The sequence below is a fragment of the Chlamydotis macqueenii genome, chromosome 25, assembly GCF_036417535.1.
Source record: "Chlamydotis macqueenii isolate bChlMac1 chromosome 25, bChlMac1.mat, whole genome shotgun sequence".
Classification (NCBI taxonomy): Eukaryota; Metazoa; Chordata; class Aves; order Otidiformes; family Otididae; genus Chlamydotis; species Chlamydotis macqueenii.
Window position 1 is genome coordinate 351,434 of NC_141580.1, and position 24,213 is coordinate 375,646.

Here is a 24,213-nt window from a genome sequence, read left to right on the forward strand (position 1 = left end):
CCCTCTAAGCCACTACTCATCTCCCTCATCTCCCCATCTGTGTGAGCGACTGAGCTTCAGCTGCACGCCGAGGTCAGCAGCGTCTCCTTCAGACCGTACGGCACCATTACCTTCCCCTGTCACATCAAGCTTGTTCTGACATCCTGTGCTTGGTACACCCAGTTCTTACTTAAATCCCCCATTTTACAGGCACGAATAAAAAAAACTTTTCCAGTTGTGGTTAATCTAGGAGTGAAAATGACCACGTACCTCGTTAGAGCACTTTAAAGAGGACAGCAGCAAGGAACAGATGTACACAAAGTTTTAATTTTATTTTTCTCTGGTTGGAGACTCATCTTGTAACATGCATGCATTTCAAAACAGTAACAGTGTCTCAAACTGCTCCTAGCAAACAGACAAGCACAGAGGACTTAAAATTCCTATTTAAAAAACAGCAGTGAAAAAACCTAGAATGCTTTTTTTTTTAAAGTTTTAGATTAAACTTAATTTATTCACATTTTTTCAGTTGCACTGATTAGCCCTGCCCACCTTTGTGACCTGTGTGTAATACGCTCACTCGACACAACTCAGTCCAGCTGCGTTCAGCGTTGCGCAGCCAAACAAAGACAGCACAGCTCCTGAGTGCTGGAAACGGAAATCACTGAAAATGATGGACGACCCACAGTCGGTTCCCCGAGCTTTGCCATCGCTATTACACAAAATCTTCTCAAAGAGCAAGGAAAATCGGTAGTGGCTAACGGGTACACTGGAGAATGGCTCTGCAGAAGTAGGGGACGTTGACAGGCAAACCTGAAACGGGGCATTAAGACAGCCGGGGAAAGGAGAGCTGTTCTGCTTTTGGGGCTGTTTGAAGGACGACCTGTCTCAGATCCATTAGGCAGTGTTGCAAACCAGGTTCAGGACACACACACTGACTTCTGAAAGGTCTGCACCACCTCGAGGTTACACACCCCTCTGTGCAGCTGGAAGGGGGCACCTGCGCAGAGCGCACAGCAGTCACAGGACGGGCGGCATTGATGCGCGAGGCTGACACAACCCCGACAAACGCGGCCCGTAACGACAACACAACCTTGCTTGCGCCTTCGGCTGAGAGGCAAGCCCCCAGCTGACATCCCCACTGAAGGGAGCTGTGGCAGCGCTCTGCGAGGAAAGCAGGAGTTTCCTCCCAGAAAAGGAAAGACAACTCAAGTGTTTCAGTGTCCCTGCTGCTGCGGCTAACCCAGTTCAAAGCCAGGATTCTGAGATGTGGGAGTGCAGCCTCATTTACGCAGGAAATCTGGAGTCACCTACTACCCTAAAAGTTCTCCCTGTGACGAATTTCATGATCACAGTTTTTAAAATCAAAACCAGGTCAATGAAAGGCGCGTACAAGACCAGAGGGAAGGATCCCACCACTCCTTGCTGTGAGAAGTGAACTCCTGCTGACATTCTCGCACACAGCAAACACCATCCCTCTTCCTTGCGCTGACACCAACGCTGACACCAGGGGTGGGTGCTGCCTGGCACCTCGTGAACACGTGGGCCCTTCAAAGGGTGACCCAACGTGTTCTCGAGTGCTTTTACTGCACGACCGGGCAGAACAGCACCCAGACTGTGACTCCGCACTCTGCCGCTCTTTCTTACGCTGCTATCTCAACGGGGAAGATGTAAGGTCTAGGTTCAAAGCAGTTTTTAGTTCTTAAATTTTGACAGATTGGGCCCTTCTTCAGGAAGGGAGAGCCCCTCAGTACAGGCAGAACATGGATCCTGCCTTCGTGCCTCACACAAACACCCTGCCTTCGGGCACTGGAGAGACACACTGCACGCTAAGACTTTTTTCCTTTGTGAAACTTGAGTTAACCTAAGAATTGCACTGCAGTTGCTTGAAAAATCCTGCACTGACTGGGATCTGAGGGATCTGCCTACCTACTGCAACTCTGTCAGCCGAGGGTGGTTTTCAGTCCAATGCACTTCAGTGTCAAGTGTTCTGCAGGGTCCATGCTACAGACAGAAATACCTACATCCAGCGAACTAGAACTAAATTCACACCAGAAACAGACAACAAACTAGCACAAGCAGTTGTAAAACCAGAATTGAAAGGGCTGGGTTTTTCTTTTAAATACTTGAGTTAAAAAAGTGACCTAAAACAAATTAAAAAAAAAAACCAAAACAACAAAAACCAACAAAAACAAAAGAAAAAGTCCCTTTTAAAAACAAATCAAATATTTGCAGCTTCACTTCTTATTCTGGTAATAAAAATACTGTCTAGAAACAAAAATTAGCATTTTAAACATAATGCTACCTCTCAAAATGTAAACAATATACAAAATGCTTAGGTTAAACAAAGTTACATACCTGGGTAGTACATCATTAAGTGAGAAAATTGCATTTAATTACTTTAATACACACAGTATGGCAACTTGACAGAAGTGGCAGAACTGGGGAAGTGCTGCAGTGAGCAGAGTTTACGGGGCTTTTCGCTTCACTTGAGCCAGACAGCCAATTCAGTTCTAGCAGGAGTTGGTTTGGAGCGGAGTAAGAAAATACAGGTAACTGCTCTTCAGCCCTTAGTGTCACGACCTCTCTAAAGACTGCAGCAGGAACTAACTGCATCTTAATTTCACTCCTGTTCATGAAATTCAGTGAACGAGCCTGTTGCTCCCAGCTATGCCAGCTTCACTCTTCTGCTTTCTTTGGGTTGTGTTGTAGTGTCTCATTGCAGGATGCCTGCAGTTCACTAACTCCCTTCTCTCTCCCTCCCCCCTTTTTCTCATCTTTTCTTTTTTAATACAGGATTTCAAGATAAAAGTTTAAAAGGTGCAAGCTAGTTTCCCAGAAGGAGAATGGCAAACTTACCAGGTCAAAGTTGCAGTTTCAATGCAGATTTTTAAAACTGTCAAGAATAAAAAGCAATTGGGTATTTAATTTCTACTGATAGCAAACTTAAGTGCTTATTGTTTAAGAGAAAAGCAACCAATATAATGCCCATAAAACGAAGCTGATGATACCCTCCAAGTCCTCCCTTTTTAAAGTACTCTCATAGCTGCATTTCTTTTGTGGCTTTTCCAGCTACACACCTTAAGACACGAGACTCTCCAGCCTCCCGGACAGCGGTGTGTCAGCCCCCACATCACAGGATAGAGACGGGCAGGAGAAATCTGTCCCGCGCCAAAGGGAATGACCCATGAATGAATAAAAAGATTCATATCCCATTATGAGCCCTAATATTAATTTTTGACTTCTTAACGACTCTATTTACAGTGCACTCTCATGGGCTGAAACTTTAGCCCCCTTTTGTCCCCTTCAGAGTTGAGACCTGTGGGATTCACATCACGAACGCGGGTATGAACATAAAAACCCCAAGCCCACATTCAGAATCCAAACCAGAGCTAGCGTTAGTCTAGGGAAATCACCAGGATGTGATGAGCACCAGTTATCTCTCAACAGGACCAAATTCCACACAGCAAACTGTAGCACGCGTTACAGCACAGGACAGACATTCGAAACAGCTTATTCCCGAAACAAAGGCATATGTGAAAACAGTTTCAAGGCAGATAAGCAACATGTTTCAACTGCAAGAGGTTTGTTCAAAATGCTAAATCCTGCTTAGGAAGAAAAATAAAATTTTAAAAAGAACCAAAAGATCTGTAACTGTTGTGCAGCAGAGCTAACAAAACCCAACGCAAGTCTGACAAGCTTGGCTGTGAAAAATATTACAAGCATTCTGGAGACAAAACAGGACGTTATCCAGCCACGCAAATCAGTTCCAATTCCTCGGGGGGGGGAAATAATCTGGCGCAAGTGTTCAAACATTTCCACTCCTTGACTGTCGCTCTAGAGAGGGATATGGAGCAGAGAAGAGTAAAAATAACCACAGCTCAAGTCCTGAGTCCTCTTGAGCAGTGGCACTTGCTCCACAGTCACAGCTCCCAGCACTTCCCACAGGTAGAGAGTCCAATTCCTTCGTGTGCAAGTCACATTGCCATTTAAAAAATAAACCAACGAACCAAAGAACCTCTGTCAGGAAACAAATTCAAGTACCTGTTGCAGATCGGGCGAGTAAGGAAGACTGAACATTAGCTAGATTAACACTGGCAGAACTGCAAGGTGAAGCTGTAATCTAAGAGACGGCAACTCCTGACTGAGATGCCACAGGGAAACGTTTCAGATAGTCAAATGCTATCCCATATCTACAGGTACAAAATGCCTTTTTCTTTTTTTTTTTCTTTTACGAAATCTTCATAGCTGGCCAATTTAAAGCACATTATTATCTGAGGTTGTTCAATGCCTCTACTACTTCTCACACTGTTTTTTTTAGGGTCTAGAAGTTACACCTTTTTAAGCGATCGTCTTTGGTAGATGTTCATTTCCCTCGTCTTTCTTGTAAATCAAGTGCAGTTACAAAAAAAGTTTTTGTTACTTAAATTAACCGAAAAATATAAAGTGTCCCAGTCTGAATTTACCTAAAGTTCAGCGACTCCTCCTTATCAGAGTAATATTTTCCGTCCTTGAAATGGTGAGCTATTTTCCTTCCAATTCCTACCAAGAGGGAAATAAAAAGGTTTGTATGTCTTTCTTGTAAAGACAGTCCAATAAAAAAAAAAAAAAAAAAAAGTAGTAGTTTGTGGAATCAGGCACTGCTTCACTCGCACGGAACGTGATCTAGAGCGACCCCTTTCATACAGTGCCATGTATCACATCCCTATGGGATTCTCTTGATCAAAGAGGAGAAAATGTCATTAGAAAGAGCAGTGCTGAAACAATGCACTTTTCTTGTTTTAAAAAGCCCTCAAATCTATGTCTGGGCACTTCTGTAACATAAAAACCCACTTTTCCACCTGGGTCAAGTGGACTGTTGGAGGGTGCACCTAGAATTAGTTTCCTCATAACTCACACAGTGGCACACGCGCGCTCTCGCACACCCACACGCACGCACACACGCACACCCCACATGCTGCTACAGTGTCTGTTGTAGTGTCACAGGCTGTGTTCTCTGTTGGGAAGTAGCCCCTCTTCTCATTTCTCGGTGAAGGCTGAAGACGACTATGTCAGGATATTGGAGATAAATTCATTGAAGCGTTTAGAGTACTGCTCTGGGTTCACGGTGGAGATCTCTGCCCCAGCCTGCAAGGCAGAGAGGAGAGAAGTCACAACACCCTCCCTGAAGGGCAGTCCTGCAGCACGGCAAAGGCGAGGACTGAGGACAGCAGGGAGCAATCGTGTCAGCACAGCGTGTCTCTGCTGGGACACAACCACGACAATTTGCAAGTTCTAGGAAAAAACAACACCCAGAGAGGTCTAAAGAGATCCCCAAGGAAATGGATTTTAGCTCCAGCTGGATCTTCTGCAGACCACTGAGGCAAAGCATTGGATTTGCTCCCGTGTGGTTTAGAGGAGATTCGTAAGGAACATGAAAATCTCCAAGTCCCGCTAACCTGGGCTTTCTTCAAGCCCTTTTGGGAAGTTCAGGATTGCTGCCAGGGAAGAGGACTAGCCCCAGGAAGGGGGCAGGCTAGTACGTCTCCCGGCAGCCAGTCCATCCCCGCTCTGTGGGGCTGTCGGTGCCACAACAGGGAAATCGAGCACCTCTCAAACCGGGACGTAAATGCAAGTTGTCTCCAACCAACCAGAGGGAAAGCCTCTCCAAGACAGTCTGAGGAGACAAAAGGGAGGAGCAAGTGAGGGAAGTGCTGTTCTCGGGCACGGGATCACTGGAGAATTTCCATACTGGTAGAAAAATCAGTGTCAGGAGACACCACACATACGCACGCAGGCATGCAGGCAAAGCAAAGCCCCAAAGCCCACCCTCCCTGCGGGCGGCAGGCTGCTTACCCCATGTTTCACCGTTTTGGCAGCATGTGCAGCTTTCTTCTTCGCATCGTACGGCGTAAGAATGTCTATAATGGCCATGAAGTACACTTCCTTCCTGGGGGCACCTAGCAAGGCAAGAGAGTTGCTAGCACACCCTGAGCTGTGAGCCAAGCCCAGTGCACCCCCCTCCCTAAGAAATACATGGCAGATCTGTTTTGATGCAACCGGCAGAGGAAGCAAGGCAGCTGGAGGCTCTGGGAGACAAGAGAAGAACAACTGGAAACAGCACACCAGAGGCCCACACGCTGTCTGAACATGCCACTACTCCCCAAGCACCACTTCTATCCGTTCCAACTCACACCACCCACAACAAGGGCCTGCACAGCAAAGCAGAGATGCTTGGCAGGGTGTCTCTCTCTCTGTGCACGGTCCTCCCACTCCAGTTAGCCCAGAGAGACCACGGGACACCTCCTCTGTCCTCCAGACCTCCTCCAGGGCAACATTCCACGATACTCACTTTCGTGGCTTTTCATGGCGTAGACGTCCACAGAAGGATCGAACTCCCCAGGCCCAAAGAAGCGAGGGTAGTTGAGGAGATTGCCAGGGCTGTCCGGGGGTGTGCCATAGGAGGAAATGGGGTTGCCTCCAAGACCATCGTTCTCACACTCCTCATCCTCTGCCCGATCCTCCACTTCCATCTCTTCCTGTTCTGCTCGGTCAACATCGTGGATCCCAACCAGCAAGCTGTAGTCCATAATCTTCAGCTGAGCTAAAAACTGGGAGAAAGAGATGAGTGAGAATAATCGCATTCACGTGGGATCAGAAATCCTCAGGCCTAACCTGCCAGTACCTCCTTCAGAAAGGGCTGTGGTGAGAGCCAAACCCTTACTAGACTCCTGAGAATCTACACATGAGCTCACGCGCCCACTCACGAATGTGACCCTGACTGATGCAAGAATTGCTTTTCAGTCACTGCTGCACCTCTGGAGCCAGAGGCCACAGTGAGGATCCAGTTGTGGGAGACAGACCAAAAGCTCTCCCCCAGGAAACTCTACCTCCACGTCCCGCTTCAGCTTTTCCAGGAAGTTCTTTTTACTCTCTTCTCCAACATGCAGCTTCTGACCCTCATTCAAGAAGTCGTTGTCCTTGAATGTTGGTAGATCCTTGGCCTGCAACAAAAAGCCCATGTCAGATTCTCCAAACCCCTGCTTCTCATGAGAGGGCTGGTACAGCGATCCACGAGCAATACGCTGATTGCACAGACACTCCGAACTCCAGCAGGATCTTTCGCCTGTTTGTAAGGTGAAGTGGCTCATCCTGTCCACTAAACACGAGAGTGACACCAGGCAGAGCGCAGTACTTGTCAACGCATCCACGTGCTGAGCTGGACCTAGGGGAAAACTGAAGGCAGTCACAGAGAGTAACTCAGCTTTAAAGACTGCCAAGAGGATGTGCTGCAGGCTGACAGCTTGACAGCTGGGCTCCAGCCAGAGATGGTCCAACCAGTGCTCCCAGAATAGAAAATAAATGCACTTTGTTGGCTTCCGATCGGGGGGAAGGGGTGAAGGCTTGAACAAAAATGCTTCTTTCCCTAAGGACTTGAGGAAAAAATTAAAACCATTGCTTTTTGAGTGATCTGCTTGCAGCAGGCCCTAAGGATTTCTCAAGGATATGGAAGAACATACAACCCCTTTGTGCAACTGGGAATGAAATTATTTTGTTCTTAGAACGATATATAAGCGTGTGGTGGCTTTATACAGATTTGCTATGAATGGTCTGAGAGCAACTGCATAAGCAGAGAAAGCCACGGAGTAAACAGTCAGCAGAGCAGGGGCATTTGGGCACGAGGACGCCGTGCTGTGATGCCAGAGCGTTCCGTGTAAACGGGAGCTCTTTGGCTCATGCCAGAGATCTAATTTTAGGGCAGGCTGAAGCAGACTTACTCTGCGGTTCAAACCTGAAAATCCCATGTGCATGTGCAAAACATGCAGTACATGAGTTACTGCTCCGATTTCAACCGGCCTTTTCATGGCAGCATCACAGCCAAAGTTTTGCAGGGGCAGGATTCTAAGTGACACATTCCCCTAACGGCACCAGAAACCCAACTCACAAACACGCTGAGGTACGCCAAGAACCTGAGAGGGGCTGGTCTGGTTTACAAAAGCATCTGTTGCGAAAGCTGACTGCTGACCTGACTCAGCTTGGTACAGAGTGCTACAGAAAAATCCCTCCACAGACACCACTGCACGAACGTGGGCTTGCTACTTGTGGGATTGTCCCCCAGAAGTTCCCCCACCCCAGCAGCATCAACATAACAGAGCAGGGTAGGGCAGCCCCAGATCTGCACCATCTCTTCCTGAGCAATTACTGGGCACAGCCTGAGAGGTGGGACAGAAACAGGTTATCACTCAGGGCCCGTTTAATATCCCTTTGGAAAAGGGAAGTCGGCTGGATCCCATCTGCTCCCAACCACCAGGAAGGACAGGCTGGCCAGGAACGGTCCATACCTTCTCTTTATCGCTTGCTTCCCTGGATACTGTTGAGCCCTGATAAAAGAATAAAGAAAAGAGCATTACTGCACTTTTTCATATTCACAAAGAATCCATTGACAATTCCTCCACGCAGAAAAATCACAGAAGTGTTTTTAAAATCAGTGCTCAACCCCTTCTTCATGTCTGAGATTACTCACAGATCTCCCTGCTGTACTGTAGGCCACTTGGGATGGGGGAATAGAGCAAAATTTGAGCCTCAAGTGAAGCCCCATCCAGAGCCCCCAAAACCTAATCCCCCCTAAGCCCAATCCCCCTGAACAAAAAGCAAAGCCTGGGACCTTGTCAAGCCAGCGGTACAAAGACGAACCCCCGCCTCCTGGAAAAGGAGCTCTCAGCTTCACGACCGCGCTCCGAACGCTCACCTTCAGGTCGTATTTCCGGTGCACAGTCAGCCTGTGACTAAACACGTTTCTGGTAACCACCATGTAGGTCTCCACTCCGTCCACGGTGAGCCGGTACATGCCAAGGAACTGGGGCAGGAGCGTGTTCCCGTGACACTCCACTATGAACTGGAGGAGAGCGGGGAAGGGAAGGGCAGAGGAAGACAGTACCGTCACACAAACCCATCTCTGGCAGAACACAAGCTCAGCAAAAAGCTGATGGCAAAGCCTCCAGTTCCAGCCATCTGACACTGATGTGAAAGGAAAGGAGGCTTGCAAATGGCTCCTAGGGCCTCAGGAAAAGCGAGCTAGGGCACTGTAAGACTCTTCCAGCCCTGAGCCCTTGCATGCGCGCATCCAGCCTGCTGTAACCCGCTAGGTGTGCAGGCCTGTAGCTCAGCCCGAGCGGGGCCAGCCTGGTGTTGGCGGTGGCTAACACACCTCTCGCGGTTACGTTAGCGCATCTGGAAGTAAAGAGCAGATGGAGTGGCAGATAACAGAGACCAGGGCAGAATGTTCCCACTGTGCCCCCCTTCCCTGCTGCATGTGACCGTCTCCTCTCTGGTCCCGCTGGAGAGCGATTCAAAGGACTGAATTAGGAGCGCGTCTACAGATCTCAGGTACCAACGCTCCACAATTCACTGACAGGAGGGGCAGGATGCGCTGTGAAGGGGCTCAGCCCTGCGAGGAAGCAGGCAGCTCTCAGATGCTAAGGAACACTGCTTTCTTCCGCCAAAGCTACTTGCGAGCTCTGCCAGGCTGCACACTGCGAATCCGAGCTCCAGTCCCCAGCGAATCACAAGACGCTCCCCCAGGCGTTTGCCACCTCCCCTCCCAGGGTTCCAGACTCACCGTACCTGATGGTACTTCTTTAAGATGTTGTGCATCTCTGCTACATCCTCGCTCGACACCGCCTTAATGACAAACCTCCTGTCGTAGGTGGTGAGGAACCGGGCCCCGCATCGGCCCTGGCTGTCACTGTTCACTGGCGCGCTTCGTGTCACCGAGTTCTGAGGGAACCAGAACAAAAACGTGGGGAGGAGAAGCAGAAGCTGCCATCTCCCCAGAGAACAAAGAAAAGCAGTCTTGGAAAGCAGGTGAGACACGGGTGACTGGGGCCAGCTCCACGCCTGGCCCTGGAACAGACAGCTCAGGGACTGCGTGTTCCACCTTCGTAACGCGGGCGGTGTCCTGGCCGAGCTTCAGAGCACGCCTGCACACACACTCTAGCTGTCACCGTTGATACGGGCACCCTTGAGTGCTCAGCACTACCGAGGTCAACCCCATTGTCAGAAGTCTGCACACAGAGTTCAGAGCTTTCACCCAGGCCCCTGTTTGTTACGTGTTGTCCTCCAACACCTGGCTTGCATTGTTGATTTTTTTTACCAATGGGTAAAGAAGGCTGTATACACAGGCCAAGACTTCTTAGCATTTACCCGTGGAAACCTAAGCACAGACAGGTTATTTCCAAGATTTAAGGAAAACCAGAACAAACCAAATGAAACAGCCTGCCTTCTTTTCCCTCACAGAGCAGTCTGAACTGGCTAAAGTCTCTTGTTTGGGAATTCTTCACAGGTCGGCCTGAAACCAAAAGCCACCCTCAGCCTCTGCTGTTCTTACAAGTGGACGAAAGGGACTCCGAGTATAAATAGCTTGGTTGTTCTTCCGGCAACCAGCAGCATCTGTCTTTCTATCCCTGTCTCCACCCTTAGCAACGAAACGTTGCAGCTTCTTCTCATACTTGCAGGACAAGTGGAAAATCCCAGGCAAACTGCAGAGCAAGTATCTACCGCGTTCCCTGAGCCGCATGAGCTCTCTGTTCCGATGCCTCTCCCAGGCAGGGGGACGCGCTGTGCGCCTTGTCGCACTGTCAGTCACTGCTCCCTGCACCTTCCAGACGAACCCAAGCAGCCCGCCAGCTTCCCGCTCCTCACCAGTCCCAGCGACTGCCTTCCGATTCCACCAGCCCAGTCACCAGTGTCTGCTCAGAAGCCATTTTGTCAACCAACAGAACAGGCTCTCACTGGCGTTTCCATGCCACCGGCGCAGGCGGACGGGGGGAGCCGAGAGCTGTGCTCCGAACCACGCTGGTAGTGACACCTGGATGGCGGCCGTTAGCTCAAGGCATCCTGTCTCTCAGGGTCTTGGGGCCGGACAACGCATCTCGTAGTGTACGTTTCTAGCTACTAGTTACACCGCTCTCTCTTCCGCAGCTCTCTGAAGAGCGGACGGCAGAGGGAGCCTGCTCTTCTGCAGAGCCTGCCGCAAGGAGGGATTTACCATGTCACGCTGCAAGCGAGCCGAGAGCTCTCCTTTCAGAATGAAGCATTTAAAGCTTTTAAAACTTTAATGAAGCAGGGGAAAAACTCTACTCCTGCCAGCGGCTTTGGAAACCGTCAGGAAAATAAAGGCAAACAAAAAACCCCTGGCTTCTTGCTGACATTTGCAAATGAGTCTGTGCTACAGAGTTTAATCACCCCTCACCTCAAAACCACAGAGCTTTTCTTCTGGAGGAGATGGGAAGCAGAAACCATGACCACATATGGACATTACCAAATTCAAAGCTCTTAGGTTTACTTTGTTCCCTTCCTGTCACTCCCACCTCTTCCACAGACCGGCTGTTATATTTAGCATCCTGGCTCGACTCCCACTCAAGCCATCCCATTTTACCCACCTGAATTCAGCTCAATGAACGTTTTCTGCTGTCTGTTCTAGCGGGACACTTTTAAAGAGCCACCCTGCTCTACCACAGCGATGGGAAAAGGAATCCTTCAGAGCAACAGGTAAAGGATAAACCAGGTACTGAGAGCCAACAAGATTGTGTATGCTTGCAGAAGAAAAGCAAAGATGACTGTCAGTGCTGCTCAAAAAACGTGTTTCTGAGCGAACACCCTCAGAGCGCCCAGCACGCCTGAGAGCAGGCTGTCCTGGTAGCCGGGAGAGAGACAACCGAGGCACAGTTACCGAAGCAAAAAGCCCCCAACACTGATCCCGGTATCCTCAGGGGTCACCCCTTCTCACAGAGGGAGAACACGGGGCAGATGTTGGGATGCAGGTGCTACACATCTGCTCCTCGCCCCACACCACACCAGACCAGAAACTGGATCCAGTGTCTCACCAGTGCAATAAGCCCCACAGCTGGAGTTAGAAAACAGATCTCTTCACTACATTAACCTTGAAACAGGGGGGATCAGGCAATGATCTAATCAGGGAGAATTCTGACACGCGTGAGGAAGGGGCACACACGGATGCACGTGGACACGAGCACAAACACACGCTACCAGAAGGAAGCCGTTTGGTGGGATCAGCAGGAACAGCTCTGCTCCCATCTCCTCGCCCCACCACGCAGGCAGCAGGGAGCACGGCTGGGCTTGCACGTGAAGCAAAGGAGAGAGCAAGAAGCCTGCCCCACTCACCACCGCTGCAGCGCCAGCGCCTCTCCAGGCTGGCGGATTCCAGGGAATATTTTAGCGGAAGCCCTCGACCCGTCGGTGCTGGCGCACTGCCAGCCGTTATCAACTGCAGCGAGTGCCAGAGACACTGGGTTTAATTACCTGACACTCAGCCTGCCAAAGGCCACGCGGCTATCAAAGCCGCTCTCTTCTCTGTGCTGGCTTTTCCCTCATTTAGGAGGTCTCTAGGCAGCCTGCTACCACGCATCTCCCGCACGCGTAAGGCTAAGAGCTGCTCGTGGACGGGCGGCCCTGCTGCAGCAGCAGGAGTTGCAACATCTCTCTTTCGCTGGATTTAAGCCTGGCGGTATGAATGCAAGAAGATGTCTCTCCCCTCCAAGGCAAGCCTGGGTCTCTGGCCTCAGGAACACGTCCCAGCGCAGCAGCCACCGTGATAAACCCAGTTCAACAGCACCAGTGCTTGGCACATGCACTGGGTTAAGAAAGCAGCACCCAAATCTGTGAAAACACGACAGACTCATTTTCCTTGCAGATGTTCTGCACTAGATCATTGTTATCCTCGCGCTCCCGCCTGTCTGCTACCATCTGCTGCCTCTTATTTTGTGCTGAGACTGTGAGTGCTCTGGAGCAGGGACCATCTTCTCATTCTGCAATTGCCCGGTGCCTGGCGCAGCAAGGCCCACCCCGCTGCCGAGGGCCCTCGGGGTTATGGTAAAACCACGCGAACCACGATGACAAGCCCATAAAAACTGACCACACAAGAACGCTGATACTGTGGTTTCTCTGCCAGGTTGGTTATTCCGTCCCAGGGAAAGGTGTTAGGAGGGCAGGGAGAGAAGAGACGGTACCTGGTAGTCTTGATCGTCGATCCCAAATCTTTCTCGGAGGTTTCGGAACACCAGTGGACAATACTCCTTAAATTTAAAGCGACTCGGCAAGTTTTCCCTAGGGCAAAGTAGAAAAAATATTCTTGCGCAACGATCAGCTTGTGAAATCAAACTCAAATCATCCCCCACCTCACTGCTACCCCCTGAGGATATCCGAGCCCCCTCCCACCTACAGGGGCTCTGTTCTGCAGGTATTTACCCTCGTTAGGGGAGCTTCCTCCTGCCTACAAAAATCATCTGTCCACAGAAACGGCTGCGGGACCCAGCTTTTGACTAACAGGCTCTTTGGATGAGGATGTCTGCCTGAACAAACCATCTCCCCTGCCACAAGCACAGGTTTGACAGAGTAATTTCTCTCTTCCCTCCTCCTTTGTTGCTTTGTTCCGCTCAGTAACACAGCTGCCCCCTGCAACACACTGTTACTGTTTAAGAGGAAAAGCTGGAGGAAAGGGCGAGGGGGGGCTGTGATTTCAGATCAGATCAGATCATTCGTGCGTCAAAAGAAAGGTCAACACAAGACAAAGCATCTCACCCAGAACGCAAAGCAGAGGGGTGAATCAGCTCCAGTCTGGCATGTTCCAGACCAGTCTCAACCATCGCAGAGCAGGCTCTGCTACCAGGCCTGGCCAGCCGGGAGCGGGGCCTCCCCAGAGCACAGCGCAGGGACAACAGACAACACTCCCCGTCGCTGGGGGTGCCGCAGCCACTCCCCACCAGAGCTCCCACTCTGCCCAGCGGGAAGCAGAGGAGATGGTCCTGCTTGGACACAGTGGGAGATTCTGTCAGCTCATTCTCAATGAGAATCCTCTGCGTCGCTATGTGGGAAACCAAAAATCTACGTAGGAGAAGAGGGAAGAGCAGATCCTGCAAATTGTAGGTGCCAGAGAAGACAAACTTTTGAATCACACTCCCACTCTCAGAAGCTAATCCCTGTGAAACCCAAGTGAAACGAAGCTTTAATCAGGGAGCGCTGCAGCCCCACACACACAGAGCCAGGTGGAGAACGCAGCTCTGAGCACCGGTCACAACCACAGCTTTAAAAAGGCTTCCAAAAACGGATCTTTTGGGAACAGGGGAAGGGGGTAATTCCATACAAACCCCAGGGGTATAATGCAGCTTCACAGCTCTCTCCTGTGAGCAGTCTCAAAGAGACAAGGAGCCTGGCAGATCACGGAGAGCAAACTCCTGCCCCCTCCTCCATGGTCCTGGGATTTGGGTCCTGCTGGTTGGGACAGGACCCCCCGACAGGGCACAGCAGGAGTCAAGGGACAGTCCTGCATCAGCTTTATGCAAAACCGAGACACGCAGCAAACTCCGCTCTAGGGCTCTGGACAAGTCACACTCTGTGAACCCTAAAACAACTGCCTTCTGCCACGTTCAGGGAATACCTGCGTGTAACTAGCTTTGTAGTAGCGCCACCTCTGAGCCTGGCCTTACCAGACCTCTCGTCGCTCAAAGGGTGTGAACAAAGAGAGCACCTCAGTGACAGTGACCTCCTGCCACGTCCCGCTGAGTGGCCTGGGCTGGGCACAGACTGGGCATGTATCCAGCCATGCCAGAGCCTCTTGGCATTACCCCAGGGAACCAACCAAGAGGCCTTCACCACGCCAGCTTCCCCACAGCAAAGAGCTCTAATTATAGAGACAAACAAGTTGGGAAGCACCCACTTACTTGTTGAATAGATGATTGTCCACCTTAATCTTACTGTAGGCTTTAAAGTCATCGGGCATTAACATGACGGGGACGGGAACGTTGCTGAGCTCATTGATCTAGAAGAGAACGGAAACAGAGACTCAAAACTCAAGGTCCACTGCCCTGCGGTTACCGTCAATGGACTTACCGGACCACAAATGCCCCAGAAGCTCGTTTTGAAGCAATACAACCCATTAGACTTTCAGAGCAACTCGCTGTGCTGAAGCCACCAGGAGAACACTGTGGTTACAGGCCACAGCATCTCATTCAACTCTGTGGTGAGCACTCTCCAGCCAGCCCCAGCTCCCTCATCTGTTCACCTTCCACCGCTCCCCCAAGACACAGCTTAGAACCGAGACAAACCTACCGACCAAGAAACAGCAGATTTTGTTTTAAATAAATCACCTTTGCCTTTATTTAGGACATGTTGCATCAGCCAGTTTCTTAACCAGTTCCCACTGTCACAAATCACAGATGACCGCAGCGTTCAAGGTGGCCAGCCAGAACAGGCTCAGGAGCTCTGATGCAGCACAGCACAGCTCTCCTGTGGATGCTGTCTCTGCGCTTGCTGTCTCCGGCTGCTCTTATCCCACCTTCTCCAAAGGGATGAGTCACTCCACGAGATTGTTTTTGCTCCTCAGTCATGTGTAGCAGCCACAGGAACACGGGGAAATAGAAGAATGAACGTTCAGCTACTACTGTACAAACAGGCTCATGTTACAGTACCTAGCAGCAAAAGCACCAATAGTTTAAAAAAAAAAAAAAAAAATCCACCTCTGGGTTCTATCTGGCTCCCTGCTCCAGAGAGGCCTGTGCACTGACAAGGACGTGCCAGCACCCAAGAGGCAGCACGTTCTGAGCTCTCTTCTCTGAGGACGGCCCCAGCGTCGCTCATCCACAGGAACGTCAGAGAAATCACACCAGCCATCTAACTGAGCGCTATGAACACGCTGCATTTGGGAAGCAGTTCATGACAACCCCGTTCCCGTCGTCACTGTGCCACGCAGGTAACGCTGGAGAGAAGCAGGCAACGCTGGCAGCAGCGGCACCTGGCCCGGAGTCAGGCCGGGGGTGCGTTCCCAGCGCCACAGCCCCAGGCAGCCCAGTGACTCCCAGCGCGCTTGGAGAGCACGCAGCCCTCCCTTCTGACGGGCACGGGGTCCCGGCGTCAGCCTGAGGAAACGGACTCCGGTTCGGGGACTCCGCGCTCCTTGCACACAACAGGATGCGCAGGACTGCCCAACAGCTGCTGCCACATCTCCTCCAAGGAGGCAGAGATGAAAGCAGGCGCGAGGGAGCCGTTCTTCAGCGAGATCTGCGGCACGATTCAACTCTGCTGGCACCACAGAAGTCCCAGCTCCAGCGATGTGCAGCGGGCTGCCCCGCGACACAAGCAAGCCTTTGAGGAGGGACGCATTTTTCATATCATTTCTCCATCATTACCAATGAAAAAACAGAGCAGATTTAACAAACGTCAGACTGGAAAGAGACACACGCACTGCAAAGAGAGAAGATTACTATTTTGAGAGACAGCCATCCCACACAAGAGAGCAGTGGAAAGCAAACCGGACACTGCTCCGTGCAGAGCAGAGATGACGCTCCTTAAAGCCCTGCCCAGCATTTACTTCGCAGCAGCACCAAGGAGCACCAAGCACTCCCACAAAGTGCTTTGGGATGTACGGAGAACGCCGCACAGACGCATGAACAAATAATCGTACACCTCCCGCCGTTTGCGACCGCAACGGAGCAGGAAGGCCAAAGCCCCCGGCTTAGGCTAGAGGCTCAGTCCTGCAGTGAGCCGCTCCTCGAGCCGCTCCTGGAAGAGAGAACAGGCAGGAGGACCGCGGGTGAGGGAGGGATCTCCCAGAGCCCCGTGCACTGATTTTCCCTCAGGGTGAAGGAGGGAAGAGAAAACAGCGAGCTCTGTACGAAGAAAGAGGCACTGCCTCCAGACACTGATGACTGCTGTCTGCCAGGAGGGGAAGCCCGGCAGCGCAGCTCCTCAGACGCTCCTGCTTCCAGCCTCTGCGCGGTGCTGGGTAAGGCACCCACAAGCTATTATCACAGCAGAGGAAGGGTGCTGACGGCTGAGAGGGAACAGCGATTTGGAGGTTGTCTCCTCCCTGCCAGAAATCCAGAAACAAATGCCAGCAAAGGGAGCTGTCAGGCTGTCTCTGGATGGCCCCATTTCCGCCAAAGCAGAAATCTCAAAGCAAACGTTGTACCTGCTGCACGTCGCCTGACTGGCAGAAACGGTGCGCCAGGACACCTCGTCTCATCTGAAACACGCCCCGACTCTTCCCAAGATATAACAGCCAAAAAATGCCCCCTGCAGAAGCCTTTCCCCTCTTCCAGTTGCATACAGCAGAGCTTTCTGGGTGCGTCGGGATCACGGCTCTGGAGGAGCTGGGGAGAAGGAAGGGATTTGTGCTGGGGACTGGAACTGCTGTCAGAGAACTGAACGGCCCATTCCAGTCCCAGCGCTGCCAGCCTGCCCTCCACCGCACAAGGCCGCTCTCGGGCAGACGGCCCCTGGGCCTTTATTCCCGACATCAGCCGAAAGCAAACGCAGTTTTGGTTAGAGGGGGTTATTTTGTTGTTGGTTTTTCAAATTATTATCTGTTTGGTGTTTTAAGCAAGGATGTGCACTGCGTGCTCCCATGCTCCACACTTTCCTCAGGATGCCAAAGAGAGGACTGCAAAGCCCCCACACTGCCTAGGAAAAGGGATATCCCAAACTCTCCCTGCTCGCAGTACAGCCCTCAGCGTCCGGTGCCCCTCCCACGCGTTATTGAGCCTGATCCCGCAGCGCGGTGCCAAGCGAAACGCTACCAGGCCTCGCCCAAAGGAAGCGGCAGGCAGCAGCGCTCCGTAGGGATCCTCTCCGGCGCTTATCGTGGTGGAATCTGAGCAGCCTCGAGAGCAACGTGACTAACGCCTGGCACACGTCTGCTCTCTCGCCTTCTCCCCAGGGAGAGGCGTGTAGCAGATTATATATAGCAGAGCGTGTCTCTCCTGTATTTATGCTGCAGAAGGCAAGGTCACGGCAAGATGCACAGCAGCGAGGTGCCCAGCAGCCCCCGCGTCCTGGGGAGCCCGCTCCCGCGGGCCTGACCCGTCTGCCTCCCACAAAGAGGCGTCACCCAGCTGCAGAAATCTGCCTGTACCTGGAGCTCTGGAGATCCCCGGGGCTGGCGCCGGCCACGCGCCGGACAGCGAGATCCTGGCCTTGGGTCTTGGTTCCGGGAGAGGCAGCTGCAGAGAGCAGAGGTGCGGCAGCAGCCAGCAGCGCAGGCTCACGCCTCGGTCCCTCGCCGCAGGGGTCAGGGGCTGTTCTGAGAAGCAGAGCAGCTGCAGAGAGCAGGTCCGTGCTGCGCAGCAGTCTGTGCCCGTGGTATTTCCACACCTCCACTGCAAAGGCTTCAGAGATCCCCAAAGTGGGAAAAGTCAAGAACAGCTGATTTAGAGCACAAGCTCTTCAGAACAGGTACCTGCCTCCAGCCCCAGCATGACGGTGGTTTTCTGTACATCATCCAGCTTTTTAGGCCTAACCTGCCTTTGAATCCTCTTTAAAACAAGCCCCTGTTTTCGCACCGTCCTCTTCTGCCAGGAGTTTTCCATTCCCCCACTCAGCAGAAGGCACAGACACTCTCACAGGGACAGGTCCAGGGCTGAAAGCACCATTAAGAAGCGCGGTTTGCCACGGCCACCTGCGTTTTGCAGCGACACAAGGCACCGGTCCTGCCCCTCCGCAGGCCAGAGGCAGCCTGAACGGCACGTGCCGGTCAGCCACACAAAAGGCTCACGACACGCATCAGGCTCGGAGGCTCCCAGGGGAGCGCGAGGATTTAAAACCAAGGCACATTTTGGACAAACCCACAGACACCTTCACTAGGCAACAGCAGGGGCACCAAGAAAGAGCTGCTTGACGTTTCTGCGCTGGTTCCACCATGCGCTGAGAACAAAGGAGCCATTTCCCAAGCACGGCGAGCCGCCCGGCGTGTCTGGGGCTGCCCCAGCGAGGAGAGGCGAGGCAGCCGACCGCCCCGTGTGTCGCAGCAGCGACAGCCCAGCCAGGGCCCGGAGGGAAGGGCAGCCAGATGCCGCTGAAGGAGGGAGCAGGGCTCGGGGCAAGAGCAGCAGGCGAAGGAGGGAAGGCTCTTCCCCAACCTCCTCCCCATCTGCCCAGAGCCAGAGGAACAGCAAGCTCAGCCCCGCCGTGCCTCAGCTCCCCAGCCAGCAGCTCTCCCCTTGCTCCCGCGGCAGCGGCCGGGCCCTCCACCCTCCGTCGGCAGAATTCACTTTTGCCTGCGCTGAGAAGCCGGCAGCCACTCCTGGCCTTACGGAGCCGGAGAAACACCAGCTCCTCTGCCTGCTCAGCTTGTGTTTCCCAGTCACCCGAATTCCTGAGCAACACCAGTCAGGACGATCCTGGGTTCATCTGCAGCCGATAATTTGTCTTCCCCACCAAAGCCAGTTCCTTTGTCGACAGCAGACACATCAATACTCCATGTCATTCAGGGACAGCTGTTAGAACGAACGGGCCAGGCATAATTTTGTTTCAAAACCTGACTGTAGCCTCAAAGTGGCAATTACCATTAGTAAATTGATGGGAAAACGCAATTTGTTTACTAACAAGATCCAGATGATGGAGTGCATGAGTCTACTCTCTAGGATTCTTTACAACAGGAATTTGCTCAGGAAAATAAAAACACCTTGTTTCTCTCAGAGCCTTTCAATCAGGCCTCTCAAAGTACTCTGCTAGCGTTAGTTAGACTTTATCATGCTCTGGGGAAGCAGTAAAAGACACAGGAACATCACCGGAACCAGCACGGAGACAAACCCACACCCGCAGCAAAACTTCGCCGCTGCTTAACAGCGTACGGCACTGGGCAACGGTTTGAGAAAAAAAAAATACTGTTTTCCATGAATTAGAGCATGATTAATCAGTATCCAAGCTAACGAAACCCCCATGCAACGCCATGGAAGCATGACTCCTGCAGTCAATAATTTCTATCAGTGCTCTGGGGACACTAGCACGCTTTAAGAGGGGAAAAGAGCATCCCCTCGTGACAGCGAACCCACCTCTTCCCAAAGTCCTCCGGAGCCTGCTGAAGGTGCTCCCGTGTCCTGGCAGAGCTGCGTCACAGGCAGAGGAGCAGTGCCACCCTGCTGCCCCGCCGGCGCAGAGCGGCCCGTCACCCACCGCATCCGCACGGCCTGGGACGGCCGGAAACCACCCGTCCTCCCGGCCCGCCTGCAGACGGGCAGAGTCCCCGCTTCCCGCGGCTCAGACAAAAGCCGAGGAACGGAACGGGCAAGCGGCCCACCCATGGCCACGGGAGGCAGGGGCACGGCAGGCAGCTGAGCCCCACTTGCCTTGCTGACCTGCCCAGGGAAATCTTTTCTCTGCACGCCCCGAGAAGGAAAAGCGCCCCTGGAATCTCGGTTTTAACCGAGGGTCCCGGGATAGGAAGGTCCAGAGCCACCGGCCTCCGTCACTGGCGCAGGCTGCCGTCCCCACCACCGTACGCTGCGCTCTCCGGAGGTCGATCCGAGCCGCAGCCGGCAGCGAGCGCCGGCAGGGACAAGTACGCGCTGTGCGCCCCGTGCCAGGGCCGGTTTGTGGGAGTTCAACATTTGATACGTGGCAGATGCTGCTCTGGCTAGAATTAACACGGCAACACCAAAACCAGCCCTGCAGAGAAGGGAGAAGCGTGCTGCAAATCCCAATTCTGCTGTTTCACTTGCATACTAAGTAGCTGTGTTCTGTACCGGCTGGCACCGCTCCGAAAGGTCCTGGGGGATCGGCCGGTGCTCCAGCCAGCGACAGGAGCCTCTGGAGCGCAGGAGGCAGAAGAGATCTACCCGCTCCCACAGAAATGGGATTTGTTTGTGCCCACCCCTGCCCCTGCCAACACCTACAGAGCTCCAGGGATGGCTCCCAGCTGACGAGCTGCCACCTAGAGAAGCACCGCCACGGCCGTACGAACTCAGCGGTTCATTCACCAAACAAACAGGAGTCACCTCTCCAGCAAGCCCCGAACTCGCTGGGATCCCGGTGCCTTGTATAAAAATCTGCACCTTACAACCGTTTCTATGGTTTCCAGAGCATCACACAACGCTGCCGCGTTCATCCTGCCACTCAGAGCGAGATGGCTTCTCCCCCCAGAACCACCACGACTCGCCCCGCCGCCGGCCAGCTCCCACACACACGCGTCCAGCCAGGGCACGCAGAACGTGCGTGGAGCACCGCGCATGTAACCAGCACCGAGGAGCTGCATCTCCTCCTCCAACGCCATGACAACAGCAGCCGCAAGCAAAGCTTCCCCAGGAACCATCTCCAGGTTTGCTGAATTTTACAGCGCCTTACAGAGAGCTCGGAAACCAAGGGCGAGCCTCTTGCGACTCCACTTTCTTCTCCCGTCTACACGAGCTCTCCTCTCCCCTCCACGGTTCCCAGCTCAAAACGCAGCTGTCAGATGAACACCACCCACGGCTGGCCCTGCGCACCCCAGCCGCAGCCCCACCCCGGCCCAGATCCCCTCGGCCCAAATGCTGGCTGGGGACCACCGGGACAGCCAACACCCCGCTCAGAACTGGCGTTCCAGAAACCGTTCCTAGTGTGCTAACATCACCGCTCCTGATCCTCTCCAGACGCATCCCACCAGCTGCTAACAAGCTTGTTTAAACACGAGGCAGGGCCGAACGGCTGCCAGACGCGGTTAACGGACCCAGGGGAACGTCTTCGGCCCACAGAAATGGTGGATTGCACAAAATGGTTGGTTGTTTGATTTGTCCATGAAAAAGTTCATCTCAAACGCAAGGATTTTTGACAGAACCTTCCTGGCACAGCCTCGTGGCTGCGCTGACCGCAGTTTTCTCCCGCTCCCGCTGCAGGGATCCCAAGGCAGGCCTCCACAGACACGGCCAAGGGATGGTCCGGAAGCCAAACATCAAACAACCCCCCAGAAAAACGTCTAAAAAAGTCCAAAGATACTCCTGAAAATTTTTCTAAATTGCCCAGCCTCATCTGCACATAAGCAACCCCACTTCCCACATAACCAGGGCGCCGACACCATCTCCCACACACGGAGCGGGACGAGCAGCTGCTCGCGCGTGGAGCAAACAAAGCCACCTCAGCTCCCAGCGCGGTCACACGCCAGCCACCAGCCCTCCCGGGCGCTCGCAGCGCTCGCCCAAACGCAAACCCCGAGCAGTGGTGGGGAGGTGGGGGAAAACGAACCAGCAAGGATTTGCTGGGAAATCCTGGGGGGAGCCCAAGGGGGAGGAGGTCACAGCCGAAGTTTTCTGCCCCCTCTTCCCAGCCCCTCAGGACACCCTCCTCCTTCCTGGCAGCAATTTCCTCACAACGTGCATCCAATATCATCTCATTACTAGCTCAGCATCCATACAGAACTGTCAGCTTGCCTTCCTCCCTTCGCCTAAATACTCCACAGCCAATGCTCCAAAAGTTACACTGTCCTGATCCAGTGCCTAAAAAAGTTGCCAGATTCCGAGTACCCAGACGGTTGAGGGGTGGGGGGAAGTGATTGCCACCAAGCAACAACTGTCCTGAAGAGGCCACAAATGAGCCTCAGAAGAACCCCACCAATTTCCATTTCTTCAGGGCTCCTAATAGCACCACCGATCAGAGCCTGATTAAATTAATTATCCTGCTTCCTGGGCAAGGCTCTGCGCAGCAAGCACTGGGAACATCCTTCGACTCGGAGACAGCGCCGTGTTGAACTACATTTGGGAGCTTTCACTCCATCACCAGGCAAGCTAGAAATGCAATTCTAATTGTGTGCGCGTTATTTGTTTCTGCAGAAATTAAACCTCAATCCCTTTCACTGTCTAGGAAACACCCATTAATCCACTTGAGAAATAGGCGTCTGAGCCCTGAAAGCGTATTAATTTAGGAAGGGATAAGGTTTCTGAACTCTCTGACCCCGGAATATTCTCCCAGAACAGCATCCAGAGAGCAATGGCAAATCAATCCCAGCACAAGGTTTGTGCCTGCCATCACAGACGAGGGAGAAGTTTCCAGAGAGAAATACAAAGACAGTCTTTGGAAGCCCAAAGGAGGCGGATCGAGGAGCTGAGCCTTCATTGACACGTCCAAGGGACCCCCTCCCAGCTCCCTCCTAAGACTCCCGAAAATCAATGCCGAGAGTCTGGGGGTCTGAGTTCTGGTAGCTGAAGCCTAACGTCGGAGGTTGGACAGATGGGGCCAAAAAGACCCTTTTATGTTTCGAGATGGAGAAGAGAGACACACGTAATTCTCCTCACGCAGCCAGCCAAGGAACAGGATTGTCACTGCGCGTGGGGGACCTCTGGGTGGGAGTCCCCTCTCCACCCTGGGGCCACAGGGATTGCCCTGAGCAAGAAAGCCAAGGGCTGTGACAGGGGACAGCGCTGCGGGTGTCGAGTGAGCGTCCCCAGGGCCTCTGGTGCCAGAGAGGGGGTGTGCCAGCGTGACAGCACCCTGCACGAAGGGACGCAAAGCAAAATGGCATCACCAGTCCTGGGAGAGAGGGGAGGGTGCCGGGGAAGCGGACACAGGCGGGTGGGCATGAGGGGGCAGGAACGCTCTGCCAGAGAAGGATCCAGCTGCAGGAAAGCCTAAAGCGACTGCAGGCAGCAGGACGACAGTGTCTGGGAGGGACACCGTGACCCGGGGGGGCCCAAACCGCCCAGAGATGGCGACGCTCCAGGGAAGGAGCCCCAGCCCCAGGAGAAAGACCCCGCCAGGGACAGGGACACGCAAGGGAAGGAGCAGACCCCGCGGAGACCCCCCCTCGCGCGGCGGGCATCTGCCAGGCCTGGCCCAGGGGTGCCCCGCGAGTGGGCGTCCCGGGAAGGACCCGGATTAGGGGATGGATGCCAGAGAGGGGGGAAGGCTGCGAATGAGGGGGAAAGGGAGTGTGGGGGACAGCGCCTGGCCGGGGGGGCGAGGGCCCTGGTCTGAGGGGGGCGGGAAAAGGCCCCGCCTGAGGGAGAGCGGGGAAGGGCCCGACCGGGGGGTGAGGCCGCTCGCCGAGGGGAAGGGCCCGGTACGAGGGGGTGTGGAGGGCCCGGACCCGGCGGAGGGCCCGCGCTCACCGTGTGGTTGGCCCCCCACATGAGGACGCTGAGCAGCGGCTCCGAGGCCCGGAACAGCTTCACCTTCTGGCAGACGAAGTGTTTCTTCTTGGTCTTGGTCTTGCTGGCGCTGAGGGCCGAGCCCAGCGCCGCCCCGACGCCTCCCGCCGACGAGCCCCCCGCGCAGTTCGAGGCCATGGCGGACCCGGACCGGCAGCGGCCCCGGGAGCCGCACCGAACCCCCTCCCGCGGGCTCTCCCCTACCAGCGCCTCCGCATGGTTCCGCCCGGCCCGGCACACGCCCCCCTCCCTTCCCCAGTGGTACCGCCCGCCCCCGTCAGCCCCTGCCTGTGGGTCCGGCCCGGCCCGTTAGCTTCCCCCTCGCCGTCCCCCCCCCCGCGGCTGCCGCAGTGGT

At 53.6% G+C, this 24,213-nt stretch overlaps 1 protein-coding gene across 1 annotated transcript; it reads right to left on the reverse strand.

The window, feature by feature from the left end:
- Positions 1 to 292: 292 nt before the first annotated feature.
- Positions 293 to 24,063, reverse strand: PIP4K2B (phosphatidylinositol-5-phosphate 4-kinase type 2 beta). The gene is made up of 10 exons (XM_086766558.1): positions 23,820 to 24,063; positions 14,694 to 14,791; positions 12,984 to 13,080; positions 9,580 to 9,732; positions 8,705 to 8,851; positions 8,298 to 8,336; positions 6,846 to 6,959; positions 6,308 to 6,566; positions 5,812 to 5,915; positions 293 to 5,103 (listed from the first exon to the last, which is right to left on the reverse strand). The coding sequence occupies exons 1-10, from the start codon at positions 23,994 to 23,996 to the stop codon at positions 5,023 to 5,025; spliced, it is 1,269 nt and encodes a 422-aa protein (XP_086622684.1). The 5' UTR covers positions 23,997 to 24,063; the 3' UTR covers positions 293 to 5,022.
- Between the last annotated feature and the right edge of the window lie 150 nt (positions 24,064 to 24,213).

Bases quoted from the DNA above. Each gene is read 5' to 3' on its own strand.
- PIP4K2B (XM_086766558.1), bottom strand. From the start codon at position 23,996: ATGGCCTCGAACTGCGCGGGGGGCTCGTCGGCGGGAGGCGTCGGGGCG. The intron at 9,733-12,983 runs GTACCGTCTCTT...TGGTTCCCTCAG, and splicing joins TCGACGATCAAGACTACCAG to AACTCGGTGACACGAAGCGC. The intron at 6,567-6,845 runs GTAGAGTTTCCT...TCTTTCTCCCAG, and splicing joins AGCTGAAGCGGGACGTGGAG to TTTTTAGCTCAGCTGAAGAT.